General features: G+C 37.0%; 1 protein-coding gene across 22 annotated transcripts in view; it reads right to left on the reverse strand.

The window, feature by feature from the left end:
* Sytl2 (synaptotagmin like 2) overlaps positions 1-16,692 on the reverse strand; it is a 122,452-nt gene that overhangs the window by 24,929 nt on the left and 80,831 nt on the right. For 10 of the 22 annotated variants that reach the window (XM_087212085.1, XM_087212082.1, XM_087212086.1 and 7 more), the window contains 6 exons: positions 16,350-16,431; positions 14,935-15,049; positions 12,454-13,263; positions 5,023-8,871; positions 2,051-2,152; positions 33-86 (listed from right to left, as the gene is read on the reverse strand). In XM_087212085.1, the coding sequence (XP_087068211.1) occupies positions 33-86; positions 2,051-2,152; positions 5,023-8,871; positions 12,454-13,263; positions 14,935-15,049; positions 16,350-16,431 (5,012 nt within the window). Of the gene's footprint in view, positions 1-32; positions 1,968-2,050; positions 2,153-5,022; positions 8,872-12,453; positions 13,264-14,934; positions 15,050-16,349; positions 16,432-16,692 lie in introns of those variants that run through there. The other 12 variants (XM_087212094.1, XM_087212095.1, XM_087212090.1 and 9 more) reach the window with 6 other exon arrangements.

Here is a 16,692-nt window from a genome sequence, read left to right on the forward strand (position 1 = left end):
AAACAGACATGCAAATACATAAAGATATTTACCATCTTCAGCACTATGTACTAATTCTTCTGGCAGATTATCTACTTTTGCTTGATCTGTTTAGGAGAAATTAACAAATAGTTAACATGGCTGGCCCATGGAGAGAAAAGAACAATGAGATTATCTCTGGAAGCTCCTGGAGTTGGAAGCAATTAGTCAAGATGCAGTGAGGGGTGCAACCAAGATGTCTTCCCCAAAATACTTTCTCTTTAGATTAGCTACTTGAGCGAGTGCCATAGTGGGAGCTCCCATTTCAGTCCCGATGCAGCTCACATCAGCATACTGCTGCACACTGACTCCCAAGGGTTAGAGGATTAGCTCAGAGCATTCGATCGGCTGGCAGCAGGAGAAAGTAAAAGGCTGCAAATGGCATCTCTATTCTTCTGGAAAGGGTACGATGTTAGCCATGACTAACACCTTCCCAAACCTATGGTCATTAACAGATATTTGTGTAAGTGCATCATCAATTGCGTATGCCTCTGGGAGGCTTGCTTGGGAAGTCAACTGAAGAGATGTAACTGGGGACCAGCTGCTAAGTGGAATTTTGGCAGGCTAGTGTGAGAGTGGGTATCGGTATTTGGAAGAGAGCGTGCAGGAATACCCGTCAGCTGATAGTGATTTTTTTTTTAACTCTACACATTCCGGAATACTTTAAAGCTGCACCGTGGAAATAGCTCTGTGCTTCACAGGCAAGAGGTTTGCTAAACTGAACAATTGTTGCTGCTTTTTTTTTTCCTCGGGGCCCATCACCAACATAAGGAAGAACAATCAGGGCTGTCCAACAAAGAACTAGACTTGCCTTCTAGGGGAAGCATTCAGACAGATGCAGGGGCAGACCACTTGCTGAGGAGGCTTTAGAGGGAATTTGTTGAAATGGGTGAACTTCAAGGTCCCTTCCAATTCTAAAATTTCAAGATCCTTGGGAGGGTTAGGATTGCATTCAAAATTGGGAATACTGTCTTCAGATCTCTGGAAACCTGTCAGTTTCCGGAACTGTTAGATGAAGTGGCTTTTACTTTTTCTTTTTAAACTCCAATTTTTCAATCTCAATTTCAGATGCTTAAAAACTATTTTAAACCTGAAATGGTCAATTATCAATCATGAGCTTGGCACTGGTTAGTTTTTAGTCAGTTTTTCTCATGGCAACAAAATCCCAGAGGTATATTTTAGCTTCAAAACAGTAAGAACAAACCCCTTGGAAGCTGTGGTTTCTAAATCCATTTGTCTGGCACACAAGTCCCTATATACATTGTGCTTCCTGTCGGTAGTCAAGAAATCCCTTACCAATTAAAGCAGCACCCAGTGGAAAACAAGGGACCTAAAGGATTAGGTAGTCTCTGGGCTTATCGTCCTAATATCCAAAAGAAATATGTGAATAGAAAAGAAGAAATGAGAGAGAAAGGGAAAATCCCTAAAGCCAGAAGCTAATTCAACTCCAGATCACAAAGATCCATTAGACACACAACACATATTAATGTGGTCAATTCATAAATGCTGCTGATAGCAGTTGTGTCAGTTTGAGTCTCAGGCCAGCTGTGTGATATAAGCTATTTTACCCTTTGAGGTGCATTTTCTTTCTATAAAATGAGGACAACAATAATTCTTTTCCCACATTGTTTTTTGTGTTGGTTAAATGTGACAAAAAGTAAAATTCTTAGACAGTTTTTGGCATATAGTATTCAGTAAGTGTTACTTATTACTGTTATTAGTTCTGCTAGTACTACTAGCTACCATTGTCCTTTAAAACTCACTATACTTTAGTAAACACTCAAATGTCAATGCTTTGTTTCAGGGAAACCTAGTATTCTAGTAACCAAACCTCATGCATTAGTTTAAAAGCAAAATTCCAGAATGCTTCAGGGTGACCCTCTTCAGCACACTTGGGAAAGGTTATTGTCATCAGTTAACCCCCATGTTTGGGGTTTCAGTGCATGACTACATGCAGTGAGGCCAGAGAAGAGCACACAAGCGTTTTTAAGCTTAGGTGAGGCATGAACTGCGGGGCGAACTTTATTCTCACTTGATGGGTCTGATGAAACGTCTTCTAGACTTTTGGAAGGCATTTTTCTAGCAGCACTCCTTTCCAAAGTTTTCAAAACAGGATTGGGTTCTTCTTCTGAACCTGTTACAAGACAAAACCGTGAACACTGCACAATACAAAAGAAAAAAAACCCTTTTAATAACCAATGAAAACTGAAATGGTAGCTTGAAAAGAGAAATTATGCCACATCCTCCCTACTTTTATTTGCTCTAAGAAGTACTTCAGAAGAAAGTAAAATTTCTCCACTATTAACATGTCCTTTTAATGTTTTTTATTGTTTCTTTGATGTTTGTGATAGAGTTCAACTCCTTGCATGTGCTAGGTGAATGTTCTTTTACTGAGCTACATCCCCAGACCTTTAATATGCCTTTTAAAATAATAATTTTCCTGGTCAAGAAATATTTGCAAACGTAAACTATTATAGAAACAAGATTGCCCCATTAATATAAACATGATCTCCTAGTAGTTTACACCTCTATTTTAGGCTCATGATTTATTTTGTGCCAGACTTTGAATCTTCCCTGTCAACATTCTATTTTTTGAACCAGCCACTAAGTGATTTTAAAAACATTTTAGAAATTAGTTGAAGACCATGCAAGGCAGGATTCAGATGTTTAACATCTGTTTATAAATGGATCACAGATGGGTGGGTTCTCCAGATCAATAGAGGTAGTCTTTCTGGATTTTATGATTTAGTAAAATTTCCAAAAAAAGTTTTCATAAATATTCAAATTTTACTTAAGGCATTTTTAAAGATGACAGGGATACCCTATCATTTACTAATACCTTTATTTTATAAAAGGCATTTTAGAACTGAGAGGAATAAAAATGGGTAATTTCTGAGTAGGAATAATCCTTAACTTTACAGAAAAATTCTCTGAATTGTCCTTAAGCTTTACATTTTGACAGTGAAAACTTCATCATGGATAGGCTTTGTTCTGAATATTGACATTTATCCCTGTTTATTCTTGGTGCCTAGAATGGTGATTGAAATAGATTCTTCAAAAATATTTGCTGAATCAATGAATGATTCAATTAATGAATGAATTTAAAAAACCACTTCTCTCAACAATAATTTCCTGAAATGAATTCTAGATTTGCCTAACATTGATATGCATTCCACACCAAATTGATTCTAAGATGAATTAGATTTGAGGTGTTCATTGTTTGAATTTAAGAGGTTAATTATTGCTGACTTCAGAGATTTTAACATGCTAATACAGTAATGTACGTAACCTCCCAGCTTTTCTAAAAGTATTTGACCATGGAAACTTACTCCCTCCAAAGGAAGATAATGAGGTATTAGTTGGTTAAGAGCTCAGCCACAAGTTATATATGTAAGGTTACTCATCACAATTAAAGTACCATTTGTGGTTTCTCAGCAGTTCTCACACTACCCTTGCCAATTTTTAAAAAAAATAATAATTTAGGATAGGGAGTATAAAACCATGACTGCAACATTTTATACATCTTACTTATAATTTTAAAATGTCTTCTCTTGTCACTGTCTATGTTATTAATACTATTTTTTAAGATAGGCTTTTGTTGTTCAATCAGTGATGCTGGTACACTATAAGCATGCCTGTATACATAAAGTGACACTGTTTAAAGAAAGTGCAAAGTTGCAAGCCTCCTATGGATCAGTTTACCGTAGTAACGCACAGGGCAGTTTAGTAAGGAGATACCTCAACAAGGTTAATGCGTTGACTTTATTCTTGTATATGTTCAGTTTCAGAGATGTATTTCACTTTTTTTTGCCAGCAACCTTTGTGAAAATAACTGCAACCTGACTAATTAAAATTAAAGGTAGATTCCTTCATTAGTGCTCAAGCTACTTGTAAAGAAACTTAAACCCTATGAATCACCCACTCAGTAAAGTTTATCTAGTCTCATGGAGATTGTAGTCTATTAGTTATGCAACTTTGGTTGTGCAACTTTGGCTAAAATGTCCCACCCAGAGAGCATCCTTTATTATTTCATCACTTGAATCAGGTAGCTTCTCATGCCAATGTACTCTGGGAGGTTCTCTGTTAAAATACCAAGAGTTGGGGCCGGGGATTTAGCTCAATGGTTTGGCCACCTGCTGTGCAAGCGCAAAGACCTGAGTTCAATCCCAATACAAAAAAAAAAAAAAAAAACCTCAAACAAATACCAAGAGTTGATCAGAAACACAAACAGAGACAAGGCTTATACTTATAGCTTGGCTGAACCTAGCACCCCCACGTCCACTTAGATGAATGTGCAACTGAGTAAAATCTTTATACAATTTAGTCAAGGCTGAAGCCAAAGAAATGCAGCAGCCAGGCAATGCATTTAGGTGGAATCAGATGACATCATCTGACCAAAGTCATAGTTTAGAAGGAAGAGGTCCTGCAGATAATTGAAAATGAGAGGAAGAGCAGCAACAAAAATACCACAGCACAAAGTACTGGAGGGAAGGAAAGTTCCATGCCTACATTTTGTCCCTGATATTTAGCCAGTTGATATTTACTACAGCTATTTATTGTAAAACATTGCTCTTAAATGAGAAATCTGTTCCCATATGTGGCAGTCTCTTGCCACATTTCTTACTAGAGACTTCTACTTGGATTGTCAATTAAGAAATTCTAATTATTTTCAGGAAGAAAACTCACTTAAATTTTTCAAAGGTGCTTTGGAAACCTCAAAAAATTATTTTAAAATATTTTAAAGTCTAAAAGTTCTATAGATAAATGAGAAACAGGGTTAGACCCTAGAACACAGCCTTCCAAAAAGCTGTTTCTATGTGAATTATTTGAATACAGAATATGTGAATTTTTTTATTATGAAAAGTTTGGGAGAACTGAAGTCCCAAAAAGAATTTAGCACCATTTGGGACTATTAAATTAATCCCAGTTAGAAAAAAAAATCATCCTTGCATCAGCATTCCATAAAACAGACTCATTATGGGTTAAAAATTATAAAATGCTCACTGGAGGTATTTCTCGAACTTTCTGCATTAGAACTGGTGTTTCCATCTGAAAAATCAGAATCAGAGAAACCTTCTTTTTCTTGTTCTTTGTCTTGTCTCTTATATGATGATGCTAGCATCAATTCAACTTTACTTATTTTTGTAGGGTTTTTTTTGTTTGTCAGGAGAATAGGTTGCTTATTTTTGAAGACATCAATTGCTTCAGGAGCCTCTTCAAAGTCAGGTTTCTGAAAATCCCCTTGTCCCTCTGTGATATCTCTTTCACTGTCCCTGGTTTCTATTTCATGATCCACATAAAGTTGTGGAGTTCCAGAGATCTCAACCCTACTACTTGTGGAACCACAAAGATCTACTAATAAATCAGTCACAGCTTCATCTCCTCCCAACACCTTATCACACTGGTTGACCTGAGATTTCAAACCACTTTTATCCTTTGTTTCCAAGCTCCCCAAGGTTGCCCAGTAAAAATGGGGCATTGTGTCAGAGAAGCTAGCTTGCTCTGACCCTGAGGACTCTTTCTCAGGAGTTTCTTCCTTCATTGACACCTGGAACTGATAAAGAGGAACCTCAGATATTTCTTTAAGAAGTTTCTCAAACCCAGTATCAAAAGCACTCTCAGTTATTAACAGAGCCTCAGCCTTTTCTATTGTTTCTTGTATTTCCTCAGGATGGAATTCAGAAGCAGCTTGCTTGGGTTCCTCAGTACTCCCTATAAACTCTGATAGAGAAAGGGTTCCTGTATCCTTTCCATATTTTGAGGGGGTGGTTTGTAGTGTTTCCTCAAGTAGGTTTTCTAAGTGAATACTGAATTTGAGGTACTCTGATTTTGGCTGAATAATTGTTTCCCTCACAATTTCTGCTACTTCCTGAGGTTGCTCTTTGCCACACTGAGCCACAATGGAAACAGATGAGTTAATGAGCTGTTCTGATGGAAACATTTGGGGAGCTAAATGTGATCCATCTTCATGAGCTTCATCAGGAAGTACAGTGAAGGTATGAAAATCCTTCCTGTCTGGAACAATGGTATCCACTGCAGTCCCTGGTGGAATCACTTCCAGAGGATTTGGAGGGTTACTTGCTGTTTGCACTCCTTCAGAAAAATCTGCTTTCATATCTCCAGGACCTATTTCCCTCCCAGATGGATAACTCAAGGAAACTTCTCTAAGGAGCCTCTGTAATGTATCATTTACATCATTCAGTGACAGTTTGGGTGGAAGAATGACTCTCTTCATGGTCTCTGAAATTTCCCTTTGAGAAGACAATGCCTTATCTTGGTGAGCAAGATGAGCATCCCTGGAAAAAGTCATATCTTGTGGAAAGTTGGCCACATCCTCAAAAGAACCTCTTCCATGAAGATGTGAAGGCTGGGCCAGTGCAGAAGAACCTTCTGCAGTCATCTGAAACAAATTCTCTTTGTTTAACTGGTATTCATCACTTTCAGCTTTCTGGGTGAGAGCTACATTTCCTGAAGTTTTATCACCCTCTGGAAAAGGAAGTGTTATTTCTCTCTGATAGAATAAAGTGTTGTGATTTTCTTTTATCTCCTTTTCATTAGGCTGCAAGTTGGTTGTAGTGGTAACAGGTTCCATCTTAGTTTGCAAGGAAGAATGTGAAGTTCCAGTTGCTTCTTTAAGGAGCTTGTCTAGACTTGGTACTATTGCTTTGTCTGCATGCTCATTAGGGATCTCTGTAGGTCCTTTGGCTTCTTGTACATTATCAGAAAAGTCTGTCTTTTGAACCCATTTCCTATCTTCAGAAACACCTGGTTCAAGTAGTTGCTTTCCACAAACTTTTCCACCAGAAGGTTGGATTACTAGCAACGAAGCTTCTGAAAGGAGCTTCTGTAAGCTGTCATTAAAAGTATCTTTGTAGTCTTTAGACACAATACTTGTTTTCACTATAGATTCTTGAATCTCTTCATCTGAACAATGTTTTTCTTCCTTAAGCACTGGAGTAACAAACCATTCCATATTCTTTTCCCAATTTTTCTTTGATGAGTCATTCCCTGCCAATTGATGAGTGAACTTTCTGGATGATTCTAAAGTAAATGTGGTGTCATCTGGTAGCACCTGGAATATGCCCTTTGTGTTTAATTTCTCCATTTCTTCTCCTGCCATGTTTCTTTGGCTTAGAAGTGCCTCTGTTTTATGGGTATTTTTTCCTGATGATTTAGTGTCACTTAATTTCTTGTGTTTTGGGCTATTAAAAGCCACAGGAGTTTTGGGGCTTGTAGTATCCACCTCATAATTATCCTTACTGTTTGAATTAGTTCCTAAGTTCCAAAACTTTTTCAAATTCTCAAACTGAGAGTAATGATAGACGTGTTCTGTATAGGGTTCATCCATTCTTTCTTTTAAGGACATAACTTTGAAGTTGGCACTTGATTCACCAATTAGAAATTTGTCTTTCTTCAAAGAAGTACACTTTTCACTCTCAATATTTGATGGATGTTGCAGTACTGGTAAAGTAATGTCTCTTTTAGAATGCAAACTGTCTTCCACTGGCCATCTTTTTATATGTTCATTTATTTCATTATGAAACAGAGGCACTTTATCTGATTGGTCAGTTGAAGAACAGTTTTTGGATGGACCTGATGATATTTGGGGCCTGATCTCTTTAGGTTTATTTGAGGAGTAAAAACTGGGGAGATGGGATGCTTGATCATTTTCATCAAGGACCACTAGTTTGGCAATGACTTGAGTAAATTCATTCTGGCCTGTCGATAAACTGTCCATGGATACACCCTGTGACATCTCAGGCTGCAGTGCTTTAGCAGAAGGTTGTTCCTGGCTACCTGAAGATGTGGGTTCTTTATGAGTTAATTTAGCAGCAGCTTCTCTCTCCCCTTCCCAAAAGGATATTCTTTCCCTCACTCTTTTGTATTTCTCTCTTTCCACTTGGTTCTTGGGAACCTCACCAGCTTCCTGATGGAGCTGGACCTCAGGCTTCTTCCAAGATCTATTGTCGGCAGCCCTAGGTAGCAACTCACTATTCTCTGTCTCTAAGGAAGTTTCCAGAATGGAAGTATTTTCCTCTTTGCCCTTTCTCTCTGCTTTCATGTTGTCTTTCAAATTTGACTCTTGGACAACTGTTGAGTCAAAACTGACTTCTGAGTTTCCTTTATTTTTTTCATGATCAAGAAGCTTGGGTTCATCTTTACCAAAGTTGCCAATATTCTTAGTGTTGTATGGAACTTGGACTTCTATATCAGATCCTTCGAGAACATTGTAGAAGTAGTTACTGGTTGAGTGAGGTACCCCATTTCCTTTTCCTATGCTTTTTGAACCTTGGCTATAGTCCATATTTTTATTCTCTTGACTTAAAGCACGATAGCTTTCAAGTGGTTGCAGTACACCCAGACCTTCTTTTGAGGTGTCTTCTTGAGACAAATTCATATATTTGGATATGATATTTGCATCATTATCTTGGAACTCTTCAAAAAGCAGCTTCTTTCTTTCTACTTGAAATGTCAAATCAGATCTTACAGGCTTCAGTTTAACTTTGGTAGGTGACAGGGCTTTTGAGCCATTTTCTTTTAGACTTGTGTCATCTGTTACAAAGGCAATAGGAACTTGTGACTTTGAGTCTATTTTTTCTTTGGGCTCTATTCCTTGGGGATGTTGGAGGGATGACTTACTGTCATCTGAGTAAGAACTTCGGTTAAACCAGTCTAGGACTTTAGATATGGAATCATCAGTTGTCTTCCTTATCTCAGTGACACATGGACCACAGCATGAGGATGTCTTAGCTTTTGGAGTCATGAGAAGAGGGGGCTTACCTTGCTGATGGTCTCTAGAACTGCAGTCTGGCACCTGAGATGGCTCAGGCTCAACACAATGAGACAATTCATCTGCAACACAGAAATGCTTTTCTAAATAAGAGAATGCTTAAAGATTATTTTTCAATCACTTATATTCTCTTTTGAAAAAGGTATTTTTTTATTTGCACTTTCTACATCTTTCAGGGGTTGGTCATTCTAGTTAAGGTGCCCTATGACAGTAAAGGAAGGCAAATGTAGACCTGTGGACTATAGTGTATGGACTTAACTGAAAAATTTCTTTGAAGTCCTTGGTTTATTTAAAAAATTCATGTGAATTTTATATTCTGCTCCATGTTACATTATAAATATTAATTTGATCTTACTCTCAAATCTTTGTATAGAAGTGACACTCTAAGAAGGTACACCATGCTGATTTTATGACTTCACTAACCCTCTGGCACACTGTCAGAAACATGAGAAGGGGCTTATATCCAATTTTGAGAAGCACAGATTCAAGTGATTTCAGGAATTAGAAAACCAACTATCAAGTAAGACTGAACAAGAAATTCCCTGCAGAATATCTGAAAGAGAACAATTTGCATTCCTGAAAACATATTCATTGCTTTAGTACTGAATTCTGAACCAGAATCTCTGAAGACAAGGCTGCTGTTCTAGTGATTGTTTTGCACACTGGCGTTTAAGAACCCTGATCTCAATAGGCTTCTCCATTATGCCCCTTTTCCTTTCTATCATTTCTAAGTCAGAAGTTATTTCTAGGAGCCAAATAAATTGAGGACTGACAAAGAATGATCTCTACTTGCCCCATAACCTCAGCTAACTAAAGGCTAAGAGGCTAGAGAAGGATATTTACATTCTTTCTAAGCTATCAAGAAAGTAGGGCCAGGGATTTAGCTCAGTAGCACTGTGCCTGCCTCACAAGCGCAAGGTCCTGAGTTCCATCTCTGGTACCACAAAAAAATAAAATAAAATAAAGAAGCAAAATGCTCCTGAACCTTCATCAGAGGGCACATAGTACACTTTGATGAGGGAACTTAGCTATTTTGCTAGATTTTATAGGCATTTAGTTAAAATTCAAATGTTTCAGCATTTCTTTTCTTCCTTATAATGATAAGCAATACAAAGCATATACAGGGATGTTCCTAAAACTTGTGTGAAGCTGGGTGTGGTGGCACACACCTTACAATCCCAGCACTCAGGAGCCTGAGGCAGGAGGATTGTTGTGAGTTTGAGGCCAGCCTGAACTACACAGGAAAATCCTGTCTCAAAAAACATATAAGGCAAAACAAAACAAAGAACTGTGTGTGAGCTGAATTTTATGAAATCAGCCACATTCCAAATGCACAAAAAAAATGCTAGTTAATAAAATTCTATGTTTAATTTCAAATATCAGCCCTTGATAAATCTATAAATTAAAAAGTTTGTACAATAATTGACACATAGTAGATATTGGCTTCCTTTCTTAATTATATATTGCATTAGTAAATATATGTCAATAGTTGTGAAGTTCCTTTGATAAATCTTCAAGAATTCTGTTTACAGATTATTTAATGATAACTTTTTAAAATGTCTGTGATATATTGCTAGTGAAAAAAGTTTCAGCAGTATAGTAACAATTTTTAATAACAATTTATAAATTGTAGTCATGCCTAAAATTTTTCAGAAGTCTCTATAATAAAATGTTTGCAATAGATAATGATATCACAGATGAGCTTTTTAAAAATTCTGTGTGCTCTGCTCGCTTCAACAGCACATATACTAAAAATTCTGTGTTCATTCTTAAATATTTTACAAAAAGCTATTACTTTAAAAATAGGAACAGTTATTTAAAAAATTCAATGCCCAATAATGTTTTTTTTCCTCTGAGGAATTCTTTTTCCCCAGTGTGAAAATTAGTGTGATATTGACTGTCTTGATGTTCAGAGCTAAAGCCAAACTTTATGATTCACAGACATAGAGTTCAAAGTTATTCTAGTTTTGTTTCATGTCGTAGTGCTTACTTGTATATATCTTTGCAGTAAACCAAAAGGCAGAAAGCAAGGGCTAACTTTGTTTATAAGCAATCCTTGTGGTCAGCAGGGTGTCAGGCCATCAAAATAGGTTTAGCTGATGATGTTTTGTTCCCAAATTTAATGGTCAGTTTGAATGTAAAAATTAGAAGGCATAAGTAATTACAAAATCATAGTCTATGAGAAAATATGGGTTCAAAAATGGGGAAAATGTACAATTCTTTTCAATCAACTACAATAGAGAAATATTACTTTTTAAATTTTTTCATCCTTTGAATGAATATTTAGGTAACTATCATGCAATTACTTTCTAATGTTTGGTCAAATGTCAGTAATCTCCTTTAGTATGAGTTGCCTTTTTTGTGTGTGTATGGTACTAGGGTGGAATCCAGTGGTACTTTACTATTGAGCTGTACCCCTAGTTTTTTTCAATTTTTATTTTGAAACAGTCTAAGTTGACCAAGCAGGCGTCAAACTTTTGATCCTCCAAAATGTATAATAGATAATGCAAAATAGGAAGAAAAGGTCTAAAGGGGAAGGGGAAGTGGGAGGAGTGGGGGAAAGGAAAGAAATGAAAGGAATAAATATGAGAAAAGGAAAAATGGAAACAAAGTCTTTGTAAATAGAGAGGAGTGGAGGGGTTGAAGGTGGGCAGGGGAATGGGGAAAAAATAAGAACCCAGATATATCATGCAAAAGTACAAACTCTCAATGATGAATGTGATCATATTGTATACCTAAAATGTACCAATAAAATTAATGAATAAAAAAAACCTTTTGATCCTCCTGTCTCAGTCTCCTGAGTACCTGGGATGATAGGTATTAGAAAATATGCCCAGCGAGTTCTTTTATATCTTAAAGAAGTGTTGGCTAATTTTTAAATTTTTTAAAAAAGTTCTGTTTCATTCAAATAATCTAAAATGTCCAAGGAGGAAAGGGACCTTTGTCTTTTAAGAAGTGGACTGACCTTTTTCTTTTTTAAAAAAAAACTTAAGAATTTGAAGTAATCATATAGATATGAGGAGGTAGTTTGAGGCATCCCCTGAGAGGGTTGAGATCTTCAAGGGAGGGCTGGTTAGCAGGAAAAGCAGCACCTACACTGCCTCTTAACCTACATTTCTGGAGTCAGGGACAAATATCTTCAGACCACGGGCAGGCAAAAATCAAGGGCTTCTTCATATTGAGAACTCAAAGTCTAGTTTTTCATTCTTTGGGGCTAAGTGAAGACTCTCTTGCAATTAGAAGAGAAACCAAAGTTTGGTAAATGGTAAAAAATTTACATTTGGTGGGTAATAATATATTTACTCAGTGAGAAGGTATTAGCATTTCTTTAATTCATCTTCTATGGTATACACCTTGGTTTAACTCAAAACATTCTCATTTGTTTAAGTAACGGCTATGGTTACACTTTTTGCAGTTAAATATAATGGACTGGACACTGTGCTATAGTGGTTATTTCAGTAATATTGGTGGTTGAGGAAAGCCTCTAAACCCATTAAGAGTTATATGCATTTCCCAGTGGTATCAGTTTGAATTCTAGATGAAATGCTTGAGAGGCAAAATTGACCTTCTACAAGGCTGGCTGACCTGGCCATTCCAAGCCCACTGAGCCAGCTTTTGTAATCTGGTAGTGATAACTCTCTTACCAGCAGGGTTTGGGGACAATTCTGACTCAAGCTTTGTTAATTCTGATGATTTAGCTTGGTGTTCACAGATGATGGTGGGTGAATTCTCAGTGGACCGTGGTTCTGCATTTAGAACTTCCGATAGAGACTGGAGCCCATCATTTGGAACAGAACCAGAAGTCACTGGGAGATATGTTTCATTTTTTGATGCACTTGGACTTGAGGCTGACTGATGAAAAGGCAGAGGCTTTTTGTACTGGGGGGGTTTGGGGTCATCCCAAAGCTCATCTATGTTCCCTGAATCTTCTGTTCCAGTCTTCAAACTGTCAGGCTCTAAAACACTAAATTCTCCCACTTCCCGGCCACAGATTCGCCCAGGACTCTGAGGAAGTTCATCTTTTACTGCAGAGAATCTCACATGCTTTAATGGCTCCAGTGAGTTTGGGGAAGGGTCATCTTCTAAAGAATGCTCCTTCTCAGAAATTCTCTCATGGATGGTAACTCCAGGTGACACGGTTTTGCTTTTGGGTTCAAAGTTGTGATTGAAACGAAGAGTTTCAGAGTCTGTGCTACTGGAACTGGAGTTTCGTTTGAGGATCCCCCTAGGAGCCCCCCTGGCATTCAGGGAATCTATCCTTTGTCTAAGAAAAGACTGGTTATCATCTTGCTTTACATCATTTGATTTGTAAATCAATTTTCTGGCTTTGGGGATTGGAGCCTTGATTTGGGATCCATTTGCAGGATCTGCTGGCACAATCTGCTTTGATTTCTCTAAGTTCTGGCTTGACATATCTTGGGTAGATGACCTTTCTTTTGACTCTGACAATTCATCTGAAAATTAAAACATATCAGGTAATATATCAAATAGAAAGCAACTCTACAATTTAAAATACTTACAAGCTTAGCCTATATTTAGTAAAAAGTATTAACATATGGAAGGCAATCAAGTAGCAGAAGTACACACCTAATGTCCCCAAAGCCTATGAAAATTCATCCATTGTAGCACAGAGGATATTTAGGGCAATGAAATCATGGTGTTTGACACTATCATGGTGGATACGTATTATTTGTCAAAATCTACAGCACATACAATGCTAAGAATGATCCCTGATGTAAACTATTAACTTCAAAGTAGTTAGTCAGTTATAACAAACACACCAGACTGGTGGGAGATGTTGACAATAGGGAAACGATGCATGTATGGGAATAAGGTATATCTGGGTAATATGTGAACCATCTGCTCAATGTTGTGAACCAATGCTCTAAAAAATAAAGTCTGTTAAAAATTGATGAATTTCATTGTACAGCACATAAACTGCACATTTAAGATTACCAAGCTTTATATACTTTGTGGAATTTTATAATCAATATAAAAAGTTTTTTAAAGATTAGAAAGAAAATTTGTCAAAAGAGGTATGAAAAAACCCCCACAGAAGTCCCTTTAAAAATTCATGTATTTAAATCAGAAAAGGTAACTCAATTAAAAAAAAATTCCAATATCTAAAACAAAAAAATGTTTTGGCAAAAGTTAAAAAAAAACAAAACCAAACAGGTAACACAGTCCAGTCATTTTTCCAACAAAATATTTTCTGTGCTATAATGTATGCCCAATAAAAAACACATTTAAGGGCCGGGGATTTAGCTCAGTGGTTTCGCCGCCTGCTGCACAGGCACAAGGACCCAAGTTCGATCCCCAGCACCCAAAAAAAAAACAACCACATTTAAACCAGTTAGTTGGTCAGGCATGGGTGCATGCCTATCATCCCAGCACTCTGGGAGGCTAAGGCAGGAGGACTCAAAGTTTGAGCCCGGCCTGGATGACCTAGGAACTTAACAAGATCCTATTAAAATAAAATAAAATAAATTTTTTAAAAAAGGTCAAGAGGTGTAGCTTAGTAAGAAAGCCTTGAGTAATCCATAGTACCACCACACACACACACACACACCCACACACCCTCCCACACACACACGCACGCAAGCTACTTGAAACCCTTAGCTCCACTATCCATCTGTTAAATTGTTTTTACCCATTGACTAATCTTTAATGCAGGTGGAATCTTCTAACAATTACTTTGGAAGAGATTGAATTTTCTAGTACTTCCTTTTAATGTTATATAAGAACAGTAAAATTCTGAGCTGATAATTACAGATTAGAAGATCATAAGGTAGTCAAGTGGCCTTTTTGTCTTGAGGCAACCTATTGGTAGGCAAATTCTGTTATGTGAAATTAGTGTTTTTGGTCAAAAAATTTCCCAATCCACTGATGAGGTCACACATAAGTGGCATCTCCAAGATTGGTTTACGTGAACTTCCAGTGACTAAAATTTCTTCCTCCTTTCCCTCAGGGGAGGGAGGAAACCAACAGGCACAAGCAGAATGGGAAAACCATCATGACTTTCCACTTTCTTTGGGAAGTTACTTATGTGAAAGGGTCTCTGGGAAGTTTTCCTAGTCCATAGATAACAAAGATAAAAATATCTAGTCCATAAAAATAGTATTTACCCTCTTTTGAAATCTGAAGTAAACCAGTGCTTCCATTTTCTGACTGCTCATTTTTGGTTTGTTGAGATAAGTGATCTTCTGGCAACTTGGAGCTGTTAAATGGATTCTTCCTTTGCTAAGGAAAAATATTGTTTAACTTAGTTTAAATGTCATAAAAGCAATTCAATGTTAGCAAATGTTTATTATCACCAATATATGATAGTTTTACCCAATCAATTTTATAATCTGGCATGTTTGAAAAAACCTGATTAATTTCAAAGACACAGAATTACCATACAAGGGGTGATCAAAGTACACAAGGAATGTTTAAATTTTAAAAATTGTTACAGTAAAAGACACAATGGCATTATTTCCCATCAAAATACTCCCCCTCACTTCAAACAAACTTATCCCATTGTTCTTGCTTCTTTCTCAAGCAGTTCATGTCTTTATGAGGTGTGATAAAAATATACAGTGAATGTGGATGCTGAGTGCCATCCAAGGGAAAAGCAGGTTCATAAAAATATTATGATGTGTCTTCATCCACCTTACTCATCTTATTTGGCACCTGTGATAACTGGCTTTTCCCCCAAAGTCAAATGACTGTGAAAGGTAAACATTTTGAATTGATTCAGGAGACTGAAACAGCCCAGAACAGCTAAAGACACTCATAAAAGAGGACCATCAAAACTGCTTCAGAAAGCAGCAAGAAAGATGGGAAAAGTTTGTTGGAAGCGAGGGGGAGTATTTTGAGGAGTACTAAAAGTAATGGGTCTTTTATTGTAATAAATTTTTGAAATTTAACCATTCACCATAGCTTCAATCATAAAATAAATAAGCACAATTACATAATATATACCCAATGCCAGAAACTTACCAAGTAAGATCAAAAAGTCATTCAAGTAAAAACTCCACATTTTAAAGGTGAGTAAATGTGACCTTGGACATACTAAAGACCTGGTCATGGTCAGAGCAAACCTTTATCTTTAATCAGATCAGATTTCCACCAATGTTCTTTCTATGACATCAGATGCTATTTGTGCTAGATCACAGCTGTTTGAAATAAAATTGTGAGTGACCTTTCCGAATGACTTAGAAGATACTTCAGTTATCCTGAGGTGCTTCATGGTTAGTCAATTCTAATGACAGATGTTTATTAATATAAGACTGAATATCTATGTTTACTGTCAGCACTAAATAGCTTCAGATTTTACTCTCTTGGGCAAGAAATCCGGGTCTTCAGCTATGAACATAGTATTCATTAACCTTATCCACCACAGGTGTGACTTCTTAAACTAAATAGTAAAAATTATCTGTATCTGGTAGCAAAAAAAAAAAGTATGACAAAATTCTCTTTATTCCATAGTACTTTGACAAAATGAGAAAAATAACATTCCAATTAAAAATCAGATTTTTGAAGTTTGGCCTCAATCTACCTTGGCTGGAGACAAAGGTGCTTTCCTTGTATTTTCCTGGGACATATTCATCACAGAGGAAGCTGGATTCACTGCACTGGAACTGCAAAAGAAACCATAATTCACAGAACAAAAATTCACCCTTTGAGGAAGCATAAATCATGCCATTAAAAAAGCCAAAAGCTAGGGGCCGGGATGTAGCTCAGTGGCGCTAATGCAAGCTCCTGAGTTTGATCTCCGGTACCGGAAAAAAAAAAAATACAAAAGCTAGTAAGGTGGATTGGAGAAGAGGTCTGTAAAATCAAACTGCCAGAAAGGGACAGAGAATCAGGACCTAGGGGTGATTTAACACTGAAGGAAAGGC

The sequence above is a fragment of the Heterocephalus glaber genome, unplaced genomic scaffold, assembly GCF_053883595.1.
Source record: "Heterocephalus glaber isolate CG9 unplaced genomic scaffold, H.glaber_assembly_v1.0 deba00001429, whole genome shotgun sequence".
Taxonomy (NCBI): domain Eukaryota; kingdom Metazoa; phylum Chordata; class Mammalia; order Rodentia; family Bathyergidae; genus Heterocephalus; species Heterocephalus glaber.